This window comes from Centruroides sculpturatus, unplaced genomic scaffold, assembly GCF_000671375.1.
Source record: "Centruroides sculpturatus isolate CEXI.00-Female unplaced genomic scaffold, Cexi_2.0 scaffold1541, whole genome shotgun sequence".
Taxonomy (NCBI): domain Eukaryota; kingdom Metazoa; phylum Arthropoda; class Arachnida; order Scorpiones; family Buthidae; genus Centruroides; species Centruroides sculpturatus.
Window position 1 is genome coordinate 84,006 of NW_019385789.1, and position 18,697 is coordinate 102,702.

At 27.1% G+C, this 18,697-nt stretch overlaps 1 protein-coding gene across 1 annotated transcript in view; it reads right to left on the reverse strand.

Annotated features, from left to right (window-relative positions):
- The window catches only part of LOC111642151 (heterogeneous nuclear ribonucleoprotein L-like), a 133,598-nt gene that overhangs the window by 49,885 nt on the left and 65,016 nt on the right, over positions 1 to 18,697 (reverse strand). The window contains exons 7-8 of the mRNA XM_023388427.1: positions 12,027 to 12,159; positions 5,627 to 5,772 (exon numbers count right to left, since the gene is read on the reverse strand). Coding sequence (XP_023244195.1) covers positions 5,627 to 5,772; positions 12,027 to 12,159 — 279 coding nt within the window. The remainder of the gene's footprint in view (positions 1 to 5,626; positions 5,773 to 12,026; positions 12,160 to 18,697) is intronic.

An 18,697-nucleotide genomic window follows, 5' to 3' on the forward strand; every position in this document is an offset into this window, starting at 1 on the left:
TTTTAAATTCAACTGCTTTGAGATTGTTTCATATAAGAATCACTCAAGTTTTAAAATTAAAATATCAATAAATGATCTTTCTTTTTTTGATTATTATAAAATGTATTCTATTGTATGATTTAAACAATATGTTAAATAATATATCATAGAGAAAACATGGATCCTGAAATATATTTTAATTATAAAAAAATTATATTTAATTGTAAGTTAAACTAGTTTACCTTCCTTTAATTTTGAAATTATATCTAGTAAAAAACAACATGATAACAAAGTACAGTTATGCAAAATCAAACAAAGTAAATTATGCTAATGAGCAAATAAAAATAATTTTGAATATATTCTTAAAATATCACTAAATATCATTTTATTTATTATTTCTCAAAGCCACTGTAAATGCCATGTGACTAAAAGCTGCATTTCCCCTAACATTTACTACTGCCTTACTTCAAATAATTCATTATATTTTTCTATTTTATTTTCCCTCTTTAATTGTTTACCAGGTTATTATGTTAAAAATATATTTCAAATGATACTGTTATATGTTAAATTCAGCCAATGGACAGTACATTGGCTGAATTTTTATACATATATTAAAATGAATTTTTTAAATGCTATTTTAACAACAAAACTTAGAGAAATTATTATTATTATTTTTTTTTTCTAGGTATACAAATATGCAAGCAACTAACACAATCATTTTCTAAATTTGATAGGACATTATAAAGTTAATACTTCATAAACTAAAAATCCTCAAAAAGTTTGTAATCCTATAAATACTTCACATTTTACAGTGAAGAATTAAATACACTCAATGATTGAAAATCAATTATGGTTGCTCACTACTCAATTTCAACATTCGAAGATATGCAATTTGAACTATCCTTCAACTTTAGTTTAAGTAATACATTTTCAGATAAATTAATGATAAATCTTATTTTCAGATCTCTTGAATATCAATCTTCAAAAACAATTTTAGCTTAAACCTCATGTCCTATTTTATCAACAAATTATACTGTGCTTGATCAATACAATAAATTATTAAAATATGAAAAGACAAAAACATTTACAAAATTTACATTTATATCTAGAAGAAAATAAAAATAAATTTTAAATTCTATTATTTAATACACTTTATATAATCCCATTATTATTATTTTATTATTATATAAAGTAATTTATTCCCCAAATTAATTAAACTGATTTGAAATAACAAAATATAATAATTTATTAACTATTAATTAACGTACAATATTCTTTATAAGTTTTTTTGACATTTGAGTTGCCTTCTTTGTGCCCACAAGGCAGAAAGAGCAAAACAAAAATATTTTTAACTTGCATTATCCATGATTTCTACTTTTAAGAAAAAGTAGCTAATATGATATATATACAGTACATATATTTTTAAAAAATTAAAAAAAAAACTATAAAATTGGAATTTCAATTTAACAATAATCCTTGCTTTATGGATATCACATATCTTCTAAAATTTCTCAAATAAAAAAGCAAAATAAAATTTAATGAATAATTTATAGAATTACTTTTAAAAAAATTCGTGTATTGTTCAAAATAATATTTTATGATATTACTACACTTTTAGAAATATAACAAAAAATTAATTTTATATATATATATTATTCAATAAAAACAAAGACTTCAAGGATAATTTTGATAAAATTGTTATCATGATTTTGGATGAATAAAAGCATTAAGTACCATTATATTTAATCAAATTTATAAAATTTTACTACATGCAGTTGATCTTTTATTAAATAAAGAATATTCACTCAACTTCAATCTGAAGTCAGATAATAAATAAAAATATTTTGAACACATCACAATTTTTTTATTACCTTTATCTGCAACTACTAAACTTTAAAATTATTTTTAGTTTAAACAAAAAAATATACAATTTTTTACTGTAAATATGAAATCATTTTGAATTAAGATTAATTTTTTATTTCAAGTTTTGATAAACATGCATCAAAATTTTTTTCATTTAACAATTACACATCTTGACTGATAACATTCAGCATTATGAAAGTAATATTGATCATCTAGTTCAAATCCAGAAAATCTATGACTTCTCAAATTAAATTCAATACTTGTATATTAATCTAATTCAAAATTATCTCATTATATATCAAAATCAGATTTATTTATAAATAATAAGCATTTTCAATTATTTATATATCTATTCATAAAGCAAAGAATTAAAGCTAAAAATATATTAGTTAAATTAAAAATTTCATTTTAAAACATCACAATAATAAATTACATTTAACTAATGAAAATAAAATTATTAAATCATTTTTATCAATAAACTGCTACATTAAAATAAAATATTTAAAACTTTAAACTTAAATTACTCATTTTATTAGCTCAAAACAGACAATCATCTATATCTTAAACTATATTAGATATAATAATGTTATTTCCTCCTTTTAAGTACTTACTCAATCACTAATTAGCTCAGATTATAGAATATATTTTGCTTTTTCAATACATTTCTTTATTATAAATTTTATAAGTCATTGCATACCAACTTCATTTCACCAGGCCAACGGCCGCATTCAGGACAGGAATGATGCACCAGCAAATGCACAGAAATCTTGCACCATATTCTCCGATAGAAACCAGTAGAGATGGCCAACAATATGAAGAGAGTACTTGGATGACCCCCAACGATGACACAGGTGGTCATCTATTCCTCCTAAACACAAGGGTCAGATACAATTAGAAGACAACTGCAGAGGAAAACATAACCTTTGTTGTCTTGTTTATGTATGGTGAGGTGTTTGTATTACAGTACATCTGTACATCCGTTTTCTGCTTTTAGCCATTCTGTTCTGACAGTCATGTGTGTTTCAACTTCATTCATGTTTGTTCTGTTTTTTTGTACTATTGGTACAAAATGAAAATAAATTTTCCATTCTTCAATTGGGAAATGTCTTCCATTTGTAACTTCTTGTTATATAAGCCCTATTTTTCACTTTTATGTAGATTTGTTATATAACTTCTTGATAAATAATAGTTAAGAGCCATACTGGTGATGTCATGGTTTGTGAATAAAAGCACAATTCTTGAGTAATTCATCATGGGAAATCTGCTATCATAAATGTATTAGTAAGAGTTCAGTTTATAGGTAAAAATGTATTTCCAATGCATTTCCCTGAACAGAATCAATATTAAACATTCCCATAAATGATCTGTTATATTTGTGCATGTCTTCTGAAGCTGAGTTCATTCTGAATGCATGTCTTTTCATTAGTATGCTATCCTTCACCACAAAATTAATAATTCACAGAGTCTTTTGTGACTGATAATCAGTGTATTTGTACAAATAGTGATTTCTCACACAATGTATAGTTTAGTAAGTTTTCACTGAAAATATATTCTTAGAAGAAACTGTCTTCATCTATAAATATGAAGTGAATATATACAGAGAATATCCATCTTTCACTAAGACCTCATATAAACATTTGTTGATATATAATAGGAATTTCATGGATAAATGTGCAGAGCATTTAACTTAACAAATAAATTGTTTGGTTTATCTTTAACAATCTTCTGTATAATTGCAGAGACTATTTATATTTCGTAGATTATATAAATAATCTTACTGTAATTTATATTGGTATATTTATTATTTACACAATGAACATAAATGATTCTTTAGTTAATTACCATATTTACTTTTCTAATGGCTACACTGTATATATATGATAATAATTCTAATATATTTCAATTTTACTTAGAAATTTACCAGACAAATTAAATATATATAATCCTGAAAATAATGTAATTTACGAATAAAGTTTCATTTAATTTAATGCTAAAATATTTAAATAATTCTATATTTCTGATCATAAGTATTTACAATAATGCATTTTAAACTATGAAAACAAATAATGAGAATAAAAACAATTTATTTAACAAGTTTTTGAATAAGTGTTTTTACTTTTTTTACCTATCAAAAACCAACTATATGATGATATTGAAAATGTTTCTACAATTCATTTTGTCTGTTCGATCAAATGCACTAAAAATTAAAAACAGAAAAATGGAATCAGATACATACACTTTCTATTATATTAAACTAAATGCAGCCCAATTATGGAGAAAAATTAAATTAATGAAAATATCTGAATAAAGAGTAAAATAATTTAAATTATTTAAAACTTAAACTAATATTTAGCAAGATAAATTATATTAAAAATTATAGATAACTGAAATGAAAAACAAAAATAATAAAATTCTAATAGTGTATAGATGTAATTTAAATACTTCTATATTTATAGCTAATAAATAAAACTACATTAGCCTCATAGACTTGTGTAAAATGTTTGAATAGAAGCAATTTCTTATCAAAAAAGTATATAATTTAATGGAAAGATAACATCAGTATGTTACGACTTACTTCTGACTTGAAACCAAAACAGTGCTTATTTCAAAATACTTTCACTAATGTTTTCGAACTTAGTTCTTCTTCAGGTGAATAAAACAAAACTGGCAGAATTGCTGTTATTCAAACGTATCTGTTTCATACAAATTCTGAAATGCAGTGTTCTAAGGAAACCCGTGCACTGATCGTCTTAAACTTGCGCATGCTCTGTAGATAGGATTGCTTTTGGCTTCTCATGTATCATAAATAAGAGTTTGCCATGCTATCAATAAGGATAGTTCATCCTTATTGTTTATACACTTATCTTCTCTTGCTGTTTTATAGATATACAGTAGAACCTCGATTATCTGGACTAATTGGGGATAAAGGTAATCCGGATAAGGAAAAATTCGAATAATCGAAACAAATACTTTAATTTATCTTTTAACGATAATACAACACGTTTTCTTTTCGATGACATATCGGTAATATTAAAAGTAAATACTGTATTTAAATCGTGATCAAATTTTCAAGAAACAAATGTTCGTATTGAATTTGGACTACTACTGACCTCCACTAACAGACTACCTATTGTTTAAAATGCCCTCTGGTGGTGCAAGAAGACAGATTTTATAAAATAAAAAGCAGTTGAAACTGCAATTTTATGAATAAAAATTTGACAAACTATTTATCATTTTATGACGAGTAAAACTTTTTCGTGGCATTTGCAGCTTTTAAGTAATGCATAAACCTTCGACGCGCGAGGCCATTCGGACCGCGAGGCATAGGTGGTGGCCCACGTTGCCCATACGCCGCCCTTGGTCATAAAAATGATGTAATTTGAATATAAATTATTTATAAATACATGTGTCGAGTTATATTTTTATTATGATGCAAAATATATTTAAGAGTTTACGACCACTGTGCTGGGTGAGACGTTGTTGAAACAAAAAAAGTTATGCATTCCATTCTGTACTACATAAACAGTATCGTAATTCGCCAAGTGCAAATCAGCAAATTCGTAAAATTTTTGTTTATTTTGAACAATCCAAATAATAGAGGTCTGGATAATCGAGGTTCTACTGTATATTGCTTCCATCCAGCGCAAATGGTGTGGTTGCTGTGTGGTATAAATTATCTTTGCCTCCTCAAATAATGCTTGTATGTCAGGGTCCGTGGCATATTGTGCTAATGCTGTAGTATTTTTTTATGTAGGATGTCTGCTTTATGTTCTTTGATCCTCACCTCCAACAATCTTTTTTGTGGATCCCACATATGCTAAGTCTTTATCCCACCTATGATCTTTTATAGGGATCCTGTATACTCCTGCTAATTTGTTGTGATGTGGAGTATCTTTTGCATTATTTAGCATTCTGAATAGAGTGGGACATCTAAATAATAAGGAGGCTTGTTTTCTCTTGGCGATTTCTTTATAGTTTCTCTAAGTACAGATAAAAAAAACTCTTATTTATGATACACGAGAAGCCAAAAGCGATTCTTCTATCTACAGAGCATGCACAAGTTTAAGATGATCAGTGCACGGGTTTCCTCAGAACACTGCATTTCAGAATTCGTATGAAACAGATACATTTGAATAACATTGATTCTGCCCGTTTTCTTTTATTCACCTGAAGAACTAAGTTCAAAAACGTTAGTGAAAGTATTTTGAAATAAGCACTGTTTTGGTTTCGAGTCAGAAGTAAGTCGTATATTTTACAGTGTGTATTGATGAGATTATTCATCAGTATGTTACCAGAAGAATTCAGAATCTTAAGTTAAATATTTTGTGTTCCATGAAAAATCAAAATTTATTATTATAAGCTTATAAAACAAAATGGCAGTTGAATAAAACATTTTAAGAACTATCTGTCCATTCTGTAAAATAAAAAATGTCACTTATTCCTTTAATTTTCCTTTCTGGCTTTCATTTCCCTAATTTTTCAATAAGTTTATAACTTTTTACTGTCCATTGGTAATTTCCCAATTTTCTATTTCTCATTTTGCTAACCTTTGATCTAAATAGATTGGTAAACTGTTTTTTCTATTGTACATACTCAACTCCCTAATACCTCGTTCGCACTGAGCATTTCAATTTAGATTGTGATACATTCGGCAACAGTGTCGTGGTGTGACCTCTCTTGACCGTTTCAATCTTGACTGAAATGAGATTCAATCGTGATTGACCAGAGTTTTTGAAACTAGATCCAGTCATAAGAGAGTTCCCACAATCCCATGCATGCAAGAAGAAACAAGATGGCTGTGGAACACATCAGGCTATCAACAGAGAAATAAGAGATATTTGGAGAGCCGATGAGATCTGGCTATTATTAGATATATAGCAAGAAAAAGTATTTATTTCTAACCAAAACTTCCATTTTTTTTTGTTGGTATTCGTGACTTAGTTATGTCAGTTTTATCATCTCATGCAATAGCTGGGTTTCTCAAGCAAATTGCCTGTGCGAACAGCTTGACTTTCGACTGGTGACTGTTACAATTGAGATTGTGGTAAATTGAGATCAAAGTGAGTCGTGATGGATTGTGTGCAAATGCAGTAAAAGGATATTTGTTTTTACATAAGCAAAAATTAATGATCTGTGCAGCTAAGATTAACTTGTTCAAGATTTAGCTAACAAAATTCAGAGTCCTTTCCTGTTTACTATCCTCCTCAATGCTATATCAATCATGCATATTGAAGCCTTCTAAGAATTTCACATTGAACATTATTATAATCCTGTAATATTTGTTTTTTCTTCACTTTAGTTAAGATAATCAATTCTTTGAAATATTAGCATTCTGAATAAAATGTCAATATACTTTATCCAGTTTCTTAGAGTATACAATTAATTGTTGAATTAAGATGTTGAGTTTCACAAAGAAAATTAGCTAATTCACATGTTAACTAAGCAAGATATTACTATATTTGAAATAAAGAAATATGATGCTGCCACAAAAAATTCCATTAAAATATTGAAATTATTTTCATGCATTTTGTTATAAGAATTAAATTATTTAAAAATAATCAGTTTCAAACAAACAAAAATTTCAAAATTGTAAAAAAAAAAAAAAAAGTCAAATTAGACTTAACAATTTGAGTAAAAACTAAAATGCTTTCAAGTTTAAAATCATTAGAAAATGTTTCTACAAATTTTNACACGTGTCGGGCTGTGATTGGAAGGACTCGTAAGAAATCGGATTCCTAAAGAAAGGAACGTATCTATGATCTTATAGGGGGGGGTCGACTGTACAGTAATATATGAATCCAGGAGGAAGCATTGTATTAAATGTAGCATGCAAATAAAAAGTGTAATTTCTTGAATTTATATCAACTTTTATCCAAACCAAAGAGGTTATAATTTGCATTACATAAAATAGTTTTACAAAAAGTTAATGAAAATATATTTCAGGATCTCTCTCTCTCCAATAATTAATTACAATTATTATAACTATTAAAAATATGCAATATCATTTATTTCAAAATAATCAAAAAAAATGCTTTTGGTTAATTTACCTTACTTTGGCATAAGGTTCACAATATTTTAAAACAATTACCAAAAATAAAAAATTCTGATGCAAATATATAATATATATTATTGTTGTTATAACATTATATGTAAATACAGTAGAATCCACTTATTGTATTCACTTTGAGATTCATATTTACTGATAACATTAAGCAGAGCAGATAAATAAGCTCAAAATTTCAGTGGTGTCTTGTACTTCAAGTTTAATTCAGTGATGCCATTTTGAATTCTGAACTGTTTGAAGTCCAAATCATTTTCCCATTAAAAATAATGTGAAGTGAATTAATCCACTCCCAGATCCTAAAAACCTGTTTCAATAAACTTAAATAGCAAATACGAGATAAAGCAGCAATAAATAGCAAATATGAGATAGAGGTAAAAGTAATTTTAAAAGTAAACTTAATTTAAGGAAAAATAACACAGTTAAATGCCACAATAATAATAAACTAAAACAAGAAAAAATAAAATTCTGTATGTAAATATTGTATAACAAAATGAAAATTGCATTTACTAGTCATGCACATGGACTTCAGCATATTAAACAGAGCTGCCAGATCTGCCAGACATGTACTGCTTTCATGCGTTTTCCTTTATCATCTCAATAGCTGATATTACAATCTTCCCCTCAGACTTTGTTGCTTCCATACACTTCTCAAATACCATGGTTAATAAGTAAAGTATATATTGGGTTGAACAGAAAGCTTCTGTATATTTTAAATAGCTGTTATTACTTAACATAGATGTGTGATTTAATTATAACAGTTATGAAATTTAACACATTATTGCTGATGTGAGATTGTATTCTTTAATTAGAAGCTTAATTTAAATTCTTTACTTCATATTTTGTTTGAATAAAATCAAGTCAAAATGTCTCCAGATAAAAAGCATGTCAGATGTTTACACTTTAGGAGTTTCGGAAAGGAGATAATGCTGTACAAACAGTAAAAAAAAGTTCATAATGTGTATGGGGAAGATGCTCTTAATTTTGAATGTGTCAAATATGATTTAGAAAGTTCTGTTCAGGAAATTTTGAACTAAAGGATACAAAACATATAGAGTACTCAACAGCTGTTGACAAAGAAAACTTGCATGAAGGAATTGTTAACAATTGACAAATAACATACAATATATATAACCAAACACATAAACCCACAATAAAAAGCACTGAAAACATATAAACATAATTCAAGAGCAAAAGATGAATTGGGCACACAGATTGCATTTATGCTTTGAGTGCATTGCTTCATTGAGTTTGCAGTTCAAACTCCCAAAGTAAATTTTTGTCAAATTTAGCATTCAAGTATTGTACATGATACCACTGTGTATGTATGTATGTATGTATATATATATATATACATATATATATATACACACACCATTTTCATGGAATGGCCAGCATGCCAGTTAAATAGTGACTAAAATATAAAATTAATCAGATCTAACAAAATTAGATTTAATTAAACATTAAAGAAAACATACAATAAAGAAAGAGTACAATGAAATAATAAAATTGTAATTTCATTTTCAAAACGGAATCCAAGTATTTTAACCTGAAGCAGGCCTCAACTGAGGCCGAAAACGTTTGTTTTTACGAATAATTTACAAGTACCGGATAATAAAGGTTTAGTAAGTGTGATTTAATTTCATTTTCATTTACAAGACAAAATAATTAACAATCTGTTGACATTAGTAGTATTAGTATTATTAGTTTTAGAATAAAAATGCATTCGTTTTTACAAGACATAACTCATTCGTTTTTTTAATGCACTCTAGAGAGGGATGTATAACCCCACTTAAAAAACTGGCATTCCCAAGGATAAACTTGCATGCCAGTTTTTCCATACAGAAATATTTGATTACATGGTTTTCCCCAGATAAACAAGCTTGCTGGTCATTCTGCGAAAATACAGTAGTTATAAGAAAAGATTATTAAAAATGATTAAATAAGCAAGATTTTATTTCTGTAACCCAATAACAACAAAAATCAAAATTCATTATAGAATAAAATTAATAAGAAGATTAAAATAAGTTTAGAAAAGTAAAATATTTCAAAAAATTTTAAAACAAAATGTATAAAATGGAAGTTTAAAACTTACAAATTGTCCTGTTTTGTTATATATATATATATATATACACNTTAAAATGAATTTTTTAAATGCTATTTTAACAACAAAACTTAGAGAAATTATTATTATTATTTTTTTTTTCTAGGTATACAAATATGCAAGCAACTAACACAATCATTTTCTAAATTTGATAGGACATTATAAAGTTAATACTTCATAAACTAAAAATCCTCAAAAAGTTTGTAATCCTATAAATACTTCACATTTTACAGTGAAGAATTAAATACACTCAATGATTGAAAATCAATTATGGTTGCTCACTACTCAATTTCAACATTCGAAGATATGCAATTTGAACTATCCTTCAACTTTAGTTTAAGTAATACATTTTCAGATAAATTAATGATAAATCTTATTTTCAGATCTCTTGAATATCAATCTTCAAAAACAATTTTAGCTTAAACCTCATGTCCTATTTTATCAACAAATTATACTGTGCTTGATCAATACAATAAATTATTAAAATATGAAAAGACAAAAACATTTACAAAATTTACATTTATATCTAGAAGAAAATAAAAATAAATTTTAAATTCTATTATTTAATACACTTTATATAATCCCATTATTATTATTTTATTATTATATAAAGTAATTTATTCCCCAAATTAATTAAACTGATTTGAAATAACAAAATATAATAATTTATTAACTATTAATTAACGTACAATATTCTTTATAAGTTTTTTTGACATTTGAGTTGCCTTCTTTGTGCCCACAAGGCAGAAAGAGCAAAACAAAAATATTTTTAACTTGCATTATCCATGATTTCTACTTTTAAGAAAAAGTAGCTAATATGATATATATACAGTACATATATTTTTAAAAAATTAAAAAAAAAACTATAAAATTGGAATTTCAATTTAACAATAATCCTTGCTTTATGGATATCACATATCTTCTAAAATTTCTCAAATAAAAAAGCAAAATAAAATTTAATGAATAATTTATAGAATTACTTTTAAAAAAATTCGTGTATTGTTCAAAATAATATTTTATGATATTACTACACTTTTAGAAATATAACAAAAAATTAATTTTATATATATATATTATTCAATAAAAACAAAGACTTCAAGGATAATTTTGATAAAATTGTTATCATGATTTTGGATGAATAAAAGCATTAAGTACCATTATATTTAATCAAATTTATAAAATTTTACTACATGCAGTTGATCTTTTATTAAATAAAGAATATTCACTCAACTTCAATCTGAAGTCAGATAATAAATAAAAATATTTTGAACACATCACAATTTTTTTATTACCTTTATCTGCAACTACTAAACTTTAAAATTATTTTTAGTTTAAACAAAAAAATATACAATTTTTTACTGTAAATATGAAATCATTTTGAATTAAGATTAATTTTTTATTTCAAGTTTTGATAAACATGCATCAAAATTTTTTTCATTTAACAATTACACATCTTGACTGATAACATTCAGCATTATGAAAGTAATATTGATCATCTAGTTCAAATCCAGAAAATCTATGACTTCTCAAATTAAATTCAATACTTGTATATTAATCTAATTCAAAATTATCTCATTATATATCAAAATCAGATTTATTTATAAATAATAAGCATTTTCAATTATTTATATATCTATTCATAAAGCAAAGAATTAAAGCTAAAAATATATTAGTTAAATTAAAAATTTCATTTTAAAACATCACAATAATAAATTACATTTAACTAATGAAAATAAAATTATTAAATCATTTTTATCAATAAACTGCTACATTAAAATAAAATATTTAAAACTTTAAACTTAAATTACTCATTTTATTAGCTCAAAACAGACAATCATCTATATCTTAAACTATATTAGATATAATAATGTTATTTCCTCCTTTTAAGTACTTACTCAATCACTAATTAGCTCAGATTATAGAATATATTTTGCTTTTTCAATACATTTCTTTATTATAAATTTTATAAGTCATTGCATACCAACTTCATTTCACCAGGCCAACGGCCGCATTCAGGACAGGAATGATGCACCAGCAAATGCACAGAAATCTTGCACCATATTCTCCGATAGAAACCAGTAGAGATGGCCAACAATATGAAGAGAGTACTTGGATGACCCCCAACGATGACACAGGTGGTCATCTATTCCTCCTAAACACAAGGGTCAGATACAATTAGAAGACAACTGCAGAGGAAAACATAACCTTTGTTGTCTTGTTTATGTATGGTGAGGTGTTTGTATTACAGTACATCTGTACATCCGTTTTCTGCTTTTAGCCATTCTGTTCTGACAGTCATGTGTGTTTCAACTTCATTCATGTTTGTTCTGTTTTTTTGTACTATTGGTACAAAATGAAAATAAATTTTCCATTCTTCAATTGGGAAATGTCTTCCATTTGTAACTTCTTGTTATATAAGCCCTATTTTTCACTTTTATGTAGATTTGTTATATAACTTCTTGATAAATAATAGTTAAGAGCCATACTGGTGATGTCATGGTTTGTGAATAAAAGCACAATTCTTGAGTAATTCATCATGGGAAATCTGCTATCATAAATGTATTAGTAAGAGTTCAGTTTATAGGTAAAAATGTATTTCCAATGCATTTCCCTGAACAGAATCAATATTAAACATTCCCATAAATGATCTGTTATATTTGTGCATGTCTTCTGAAGCTGAGTTCATTCTGAATGCATGTCTTTTCATTAGTATGCTATCCTTCACCACAAAATTAATAATTCACAGAGTCTTTTGTGACTGATAATCAGTGTATTTGTACAAATAGTGATTTCTCACACAATGTATAGTTTAGTAAGTTTTCACTGAAAATATATTCTTAGAAGAAACTGTCTTCATCTATAAATATGAAGTGAATATATACAGAGAATATCCATCTTTCACTAAGACCTCATATAAACATTTGTTGATATATAATAGGAATTTCATGGATAAATGTGCAGAGCATTTAACTTAACAAATAAATTGTTTGGTTTATCTTTAACAATCTTCTGTATAATTGCAGAGACTATTTATATTTCGTAGATTATATAAATAATCTTACTGTAATTTATATTGGTATATTTATTATTTACACAATGAACATAAATGATTCTTTAGTTAATTACCATATTTACTTTTCTAATGGCTACACTGTATATATATGATAATAATTCTAATATATTTCAATTTTACTTAGAAATTTACCAGACAAATTAAATATATATAATCCTGAAAATAATGTAATTTACGAATAAAGTTTCATTTAATTTAATGCTAAAATATTTAAATAATTCTATATTTCTGATCATAAGTATTTACAATAATGCATTTTAAACTATGAAAACAAATAATGAGAATAAAAACAATTTATTTAACAAGTTTTTGAATAAGTGTTTTTACTTTTTTTACCTATCAAAAACCAACTATATGATGATATTGAAAATGTTTCTACAATTCATTTTGTCTGTTCGATCAAATGCACTAAAAATTAAAAACAGAAAAATGGAATCAGATACATACACTTTCTATTATATTAAACTAAATGCAGCCCAATTATGGAGAAAAATTAAATTAATGAAAATATCTGAATAAAGAGTAAAATAATTTAAATTATTTAAAACTTAAACTAATATTTAGCAAGATAAATTATATTAAAAATTATAGATAACTGAAATGAAAAACAAAAATAATAAAATTCTAATAGTGTATAGATGTAATTTAAATACTTCTATATTTATAGCTAATAAATAAAACTACATTAGCCTCATAGACTTGTGTAAAATGTTTGAATAGAAGCAATTTCTTATCAAAAAAGTATATAATTTAATGGAAAGATAACATCAGTATGTTACGACTTACTTCTGACTTGAAACCAAAACAGTGCTTATTTCAAAATACTTTCACTAATGTTTTCGAACTTAGTTCTTCTTCAGGTGAATAAAACAAAACTGGCAGAATTGCTGTTATTCAAACGTATCTGTTTCATACAAATTCTGAAATGCAGTGTTCTAAGGAAACCCGTGCACTGATCGTCTTAAACTTGCGCATGCTCTGTAGATAGAAGGATTGCTTTTGGCTTCTCATGTATCATAAATAAGAGTTTGCCATGCTATCAATAAGGATAGTTCATCCTTATTGTTTATACACTTATCTTCTCTTGCTGTTTTATAGATATACAGTAGAACCTCGATTATCTGGACTAATTGGGGATAAAGGTAATCCGGATAAGGAAAAATTCGAATAATCGAAACAAATACTTTAATTTGTCTTTTAATGATAATACAACACGTTTTCTTTTCGATGACATATCGGTAATATTAAAAGTAAATACTGTATTTAAATCGTGATCAAATTTTCAAGAAACAAATGTTCGTATTGAATTTGGACTACTACTGACCTCCACTAACAGACTACCTATTGTTTAAAATGCCCTCTGGTGGTGCAAGAAGACAGATTTTATAAAATAAAAAGCAGTTGAAACTGCAATTTTATGAATAAAAATTTGACAAACTATTTATCATTTTATGACGAGTAAAACTTTTTCGTGGCATTTGCAGCTTTTAAGTAATGCATAAACCTTCGACGCGCGAGGCCATTCGGACCGCGAGGCATAGGTGGTGGCCCACGTTGCCCATACGCCGCCCTTGGTCATAAAAATGATGTAATTTGAATATAAATTATTTATAAATACATGTGTCGAGTTATATTTTTATTATGATGCAAAATATATTTAAGAGTTTACGACCACTGTGCTGGGTGAGACGTTGTTGAAACAAAAAAAGTTATGCATTCCATTCTGTACTACATAAACAGTATCGTAATTCGCCAAGTGCAAATCAGCAAATTCGTAAAATTTTTGTTTATTTTGAACAATCCAAATAATAGAGGTCTGGATAATCGAGGTTCTACTGTATATTGCTTCCATCCAGCGCAAATGGTGTGGTTGCTGTGTGGTATAAATTATCTTTGCCTCCTCAAATAATGCTTGTATGTCAGGGTCCGTGGCATATTGTGCTAATGCTGTAGTATTTTTTTATGTAGGATGTCTGCTTTATGTTCTTTGATCCTCACCTCCAACAATCTTTTTTGTGGATCCCACATATGCTAAGTCTTTATCCCACCTATGATCTTTTATAGGGATTCTGTATACTCCTGCTAATTTGTTGTGATGTGGAGTATCTTTTGCATTATTTAGCATTCTGAATAGAGTGGGACATCTAAATATTAAGGAGGCTTGTTTTCTCTTGGCGATTTCTTTATAGTTTCTCTAAGTACAGATAAAAAAAACTCTTATTTATGATACACGAGAAGCCAAAAGCGATTCTTCTATCTACAGAGCATGCACAAGTTTAAGATGATCAGTGCACGGGTTTCCTCAGAACACTGCATTTCAGAATTCGTATGAAACAGATACATTTGAATAACATTGATTCTGCCCGTTTTCTTTTATTCACCTGAAGAACTAAGTTCAAAAACGTTAGTGAAAGTATTTTGAAATAAGCACTGTTTTGGTTTCGAGTCAGAAGTAAGTCGTATATTTTACAGTGTGTATTGATGAGATTATTCATCAGTATGTTACCAGAAGAATTCAGAATCTTAAGTTAAATATTTTGTGTTCCATGAAAAATCAAAATTTATTATTATAAGCTTATAAAACAAAATGGCAGTTGAATAAAACATTTTAAGAACTATCTGTCCATTCTGTAAAATAAAAAATGTCACTTATTCCTTTAATTTTCCTTTCTGGCTTTCATTTCCCTAATTTTTCAATAAGTTTATAACTTTTTACTGTCCATTGGTAATTTCCCAATTTTCTATTTCTCATTTTGCTAACCTTTGATCTAAATAGATTGGTAAACTGTTTTTTCTATTGTACATACTCAACTCCCTAATACCTCGTTCGCACTGAGCATTTCAATTTAGATTGTGATACATTCGGCAACAGTGTCGTGGTGTGACCTCTCTTGACCGTTTCAATCTTGACTGAAATGAGATTCAATCGTGATTGACCAGAGTTTTTGAAACTAGATCCAGTCATAAGAGAGTTCCCACAATCCCATGCATGCAAGAAGAAACAAGATGGCTGTGGAACACATCAGGCTATCAACAGAGAAATAAGAGATATTTGGAGAGCCGATGAGATCTGGCTATTATTAGATATATAGCAAGAAAAAGTATTTATTTCTAACCAAAACTTCCATTTTTTTTTGTTGGTATTCGTGACTTAGTTATGTCAGTTTTATCATCTCATGCAATAGCTGGGTTTCTCAAGCAAATTGCCTGTGCGAACAGCTTGACTTTCGACTGGTGACTGTTACAATTGAGATTGTGGTAAATTGAGATCAAAGTGAGTCGTGATGGATTGTGTGCAAATGCAGTAAAAGGATATTTGTTTTTACATAAGCAAAAATTAATGATCTGTGCAGCTAAGATTAACTTGTTCAAGATTTAGCTAACAAAATTCAGAGTCCTTTCCTGTTTACTATCCTCCTCAATGCTATATCAATCATGCATATTGAAGCCTTCTAAGAATTTCACATTGAACATTATTATAATCCTGTAATATTTGTTTTTTCTTCACTTTAGTTAAGATAATCAATTCTTTGAAATATTAGCATTCTGAATAAAATGTCAATATACTTTATCCAGTTTCTTAGAGTATACAATTAATTGTTGAATTAAGATGTTGAGTTTCACAAAGAAAATTAGCTAATTCACATGTTAACTAAGCAAGATATTACTATATTTGAAATAAAGAAATATGATGCTGCCACAAAAAATTCCATTAAAATATTGAAATTATTTTCATGCATTTTGTTATAAGAATTAAATTATTTAAAAATAATCAGTTTCAAACAAACAAAAATTTCAAAATTGTAAAAAAAAAAAAAAAAAGTCAAATTAGACTTAACAATTTGAGTAAAAACTAAAATGCTTTCAAGTTTAAAATCATTAGAAAATGTTTCTACAAATTTTTTTCTGAAGTGAAATTGTTTCTTCTACAGAAATGCAATTCAAAATTAAGAAAAAAACTCCTCTATGTTTTCATGGTTTTATTCCAGAAAAAAAATAATAGATTTGAATGCACCAAGTTTGATTAATTCAATTTTCAATGTTTTCCTTTTCTCGAAATTTAATGACCAGACAATTTAATTATCACCACCACTCAAACTCTATTTCAATTTGAATACAGCAAGCTTTCATTTCACCTAATTTTATTATATTATATTATTATTGAAAAAAAAGACACATTTGTAATCATTTACAATTATTATTGTTGAATTTTCTTTATAAACAGTTCTATCAGGTAGGAAATATATGTTTGAAGTTTAAAAACACAATCCAATATTATTATTATTATTAACAGACTTTCTTGAAATCCAATTAATATAATTTGCATTCATTGGACTGCAATCTGAAAAAATTGAAAACCTATAAATTTCCACTGTCAGCAGTCTATCTTCCCTTAATCTCAAGAACAGAGTTAGATAGATAAAAGCCAAGAACAGATATGGAGAGATTAGGGGCAGGAGGCCCCAATTAACTATTTAAAACTTCCAGTTCAAACCAGAAGTCATGTCATTTCAATTAAAAAATTTTTCCCTGAAATGAGTTAGATAGATGACCTGCACAACTCTATTGCTAATGAAAAAGTATGATGTACAACAGCAAGACATTACTAATTTGAGATGGAGAGCATATATTTTAAATTAAAAATTGCAGCCCAGCATTTTGCCAATGTCTCAATAAACAATTGCCTGTTATACTTTCACCTTTTTTCAAATAATGTAAACTATCCACATTAACAACATGTAAGACATCAAACAAAAAATGCCCACTTAAACTGGAACTATATAATCAACTAACTGACACCTAAATGTGAATTCCAGCACATAATAAACAAAGAAATTTTGATGTTCAAACATTTTTGGCTGTCTTTTAGAGGGCCTCATCAAGAGGTTTTTGTGTTTTTTCTGCATTCATTCCTGAAGGAGGCCTCTAAAAGATGGTTGACATTTGAATGTTAAAATTTCTTTGTTTATTATGTGCTGGAATTCACATTTAGGTGTCAGTTAGTTGATGTAAGACATCTTTTAGTGTCAAAGCAAACAAATGTGTCCTGTTTGCATTTGCCATTTTAAATTTATAAGGCCCACTATAATTTCTTCAAATCATCATCGTTTGATTTAGAACTGTGTGGTGGTCCTTACAATTTTTCCTTTGCAAACATTTAATCTTTATTACTCATGTTTACCCATCACGAATGATGAGGATTTAGCCTCCCTCCCCATACCATCTACCATCACTCACCAATACACAAAAAATGGGGTAAATACAGTAGAGCAGTGGTTCTCAAAGCGGGTGCCGCAAGAACGCCACAAGGGTGCCGCAAAATTTTTAAATAATTAAATTAAAATTACTTAAAATAATTGAATTAAAGTATTAAATTAAATAAATAATTAAAAGATACCTATATAATAATAACTTTTGTTTTGAATGTTTTTGTGTTGTTTGGAAATAAACTTACTTTAATAAAAAACTTTTATTTTTTCAAAGTCTTCTCATCCTTCATATCTTTACTAACCGTAAAAAGCAAAATAATAAATAATAATAATAGGGGTGCCGTGAATTTTGTTTAATAATTTCAAGTGTGCCACCTGACAAAAAAGTTTGAGAAACACTGGTCTAG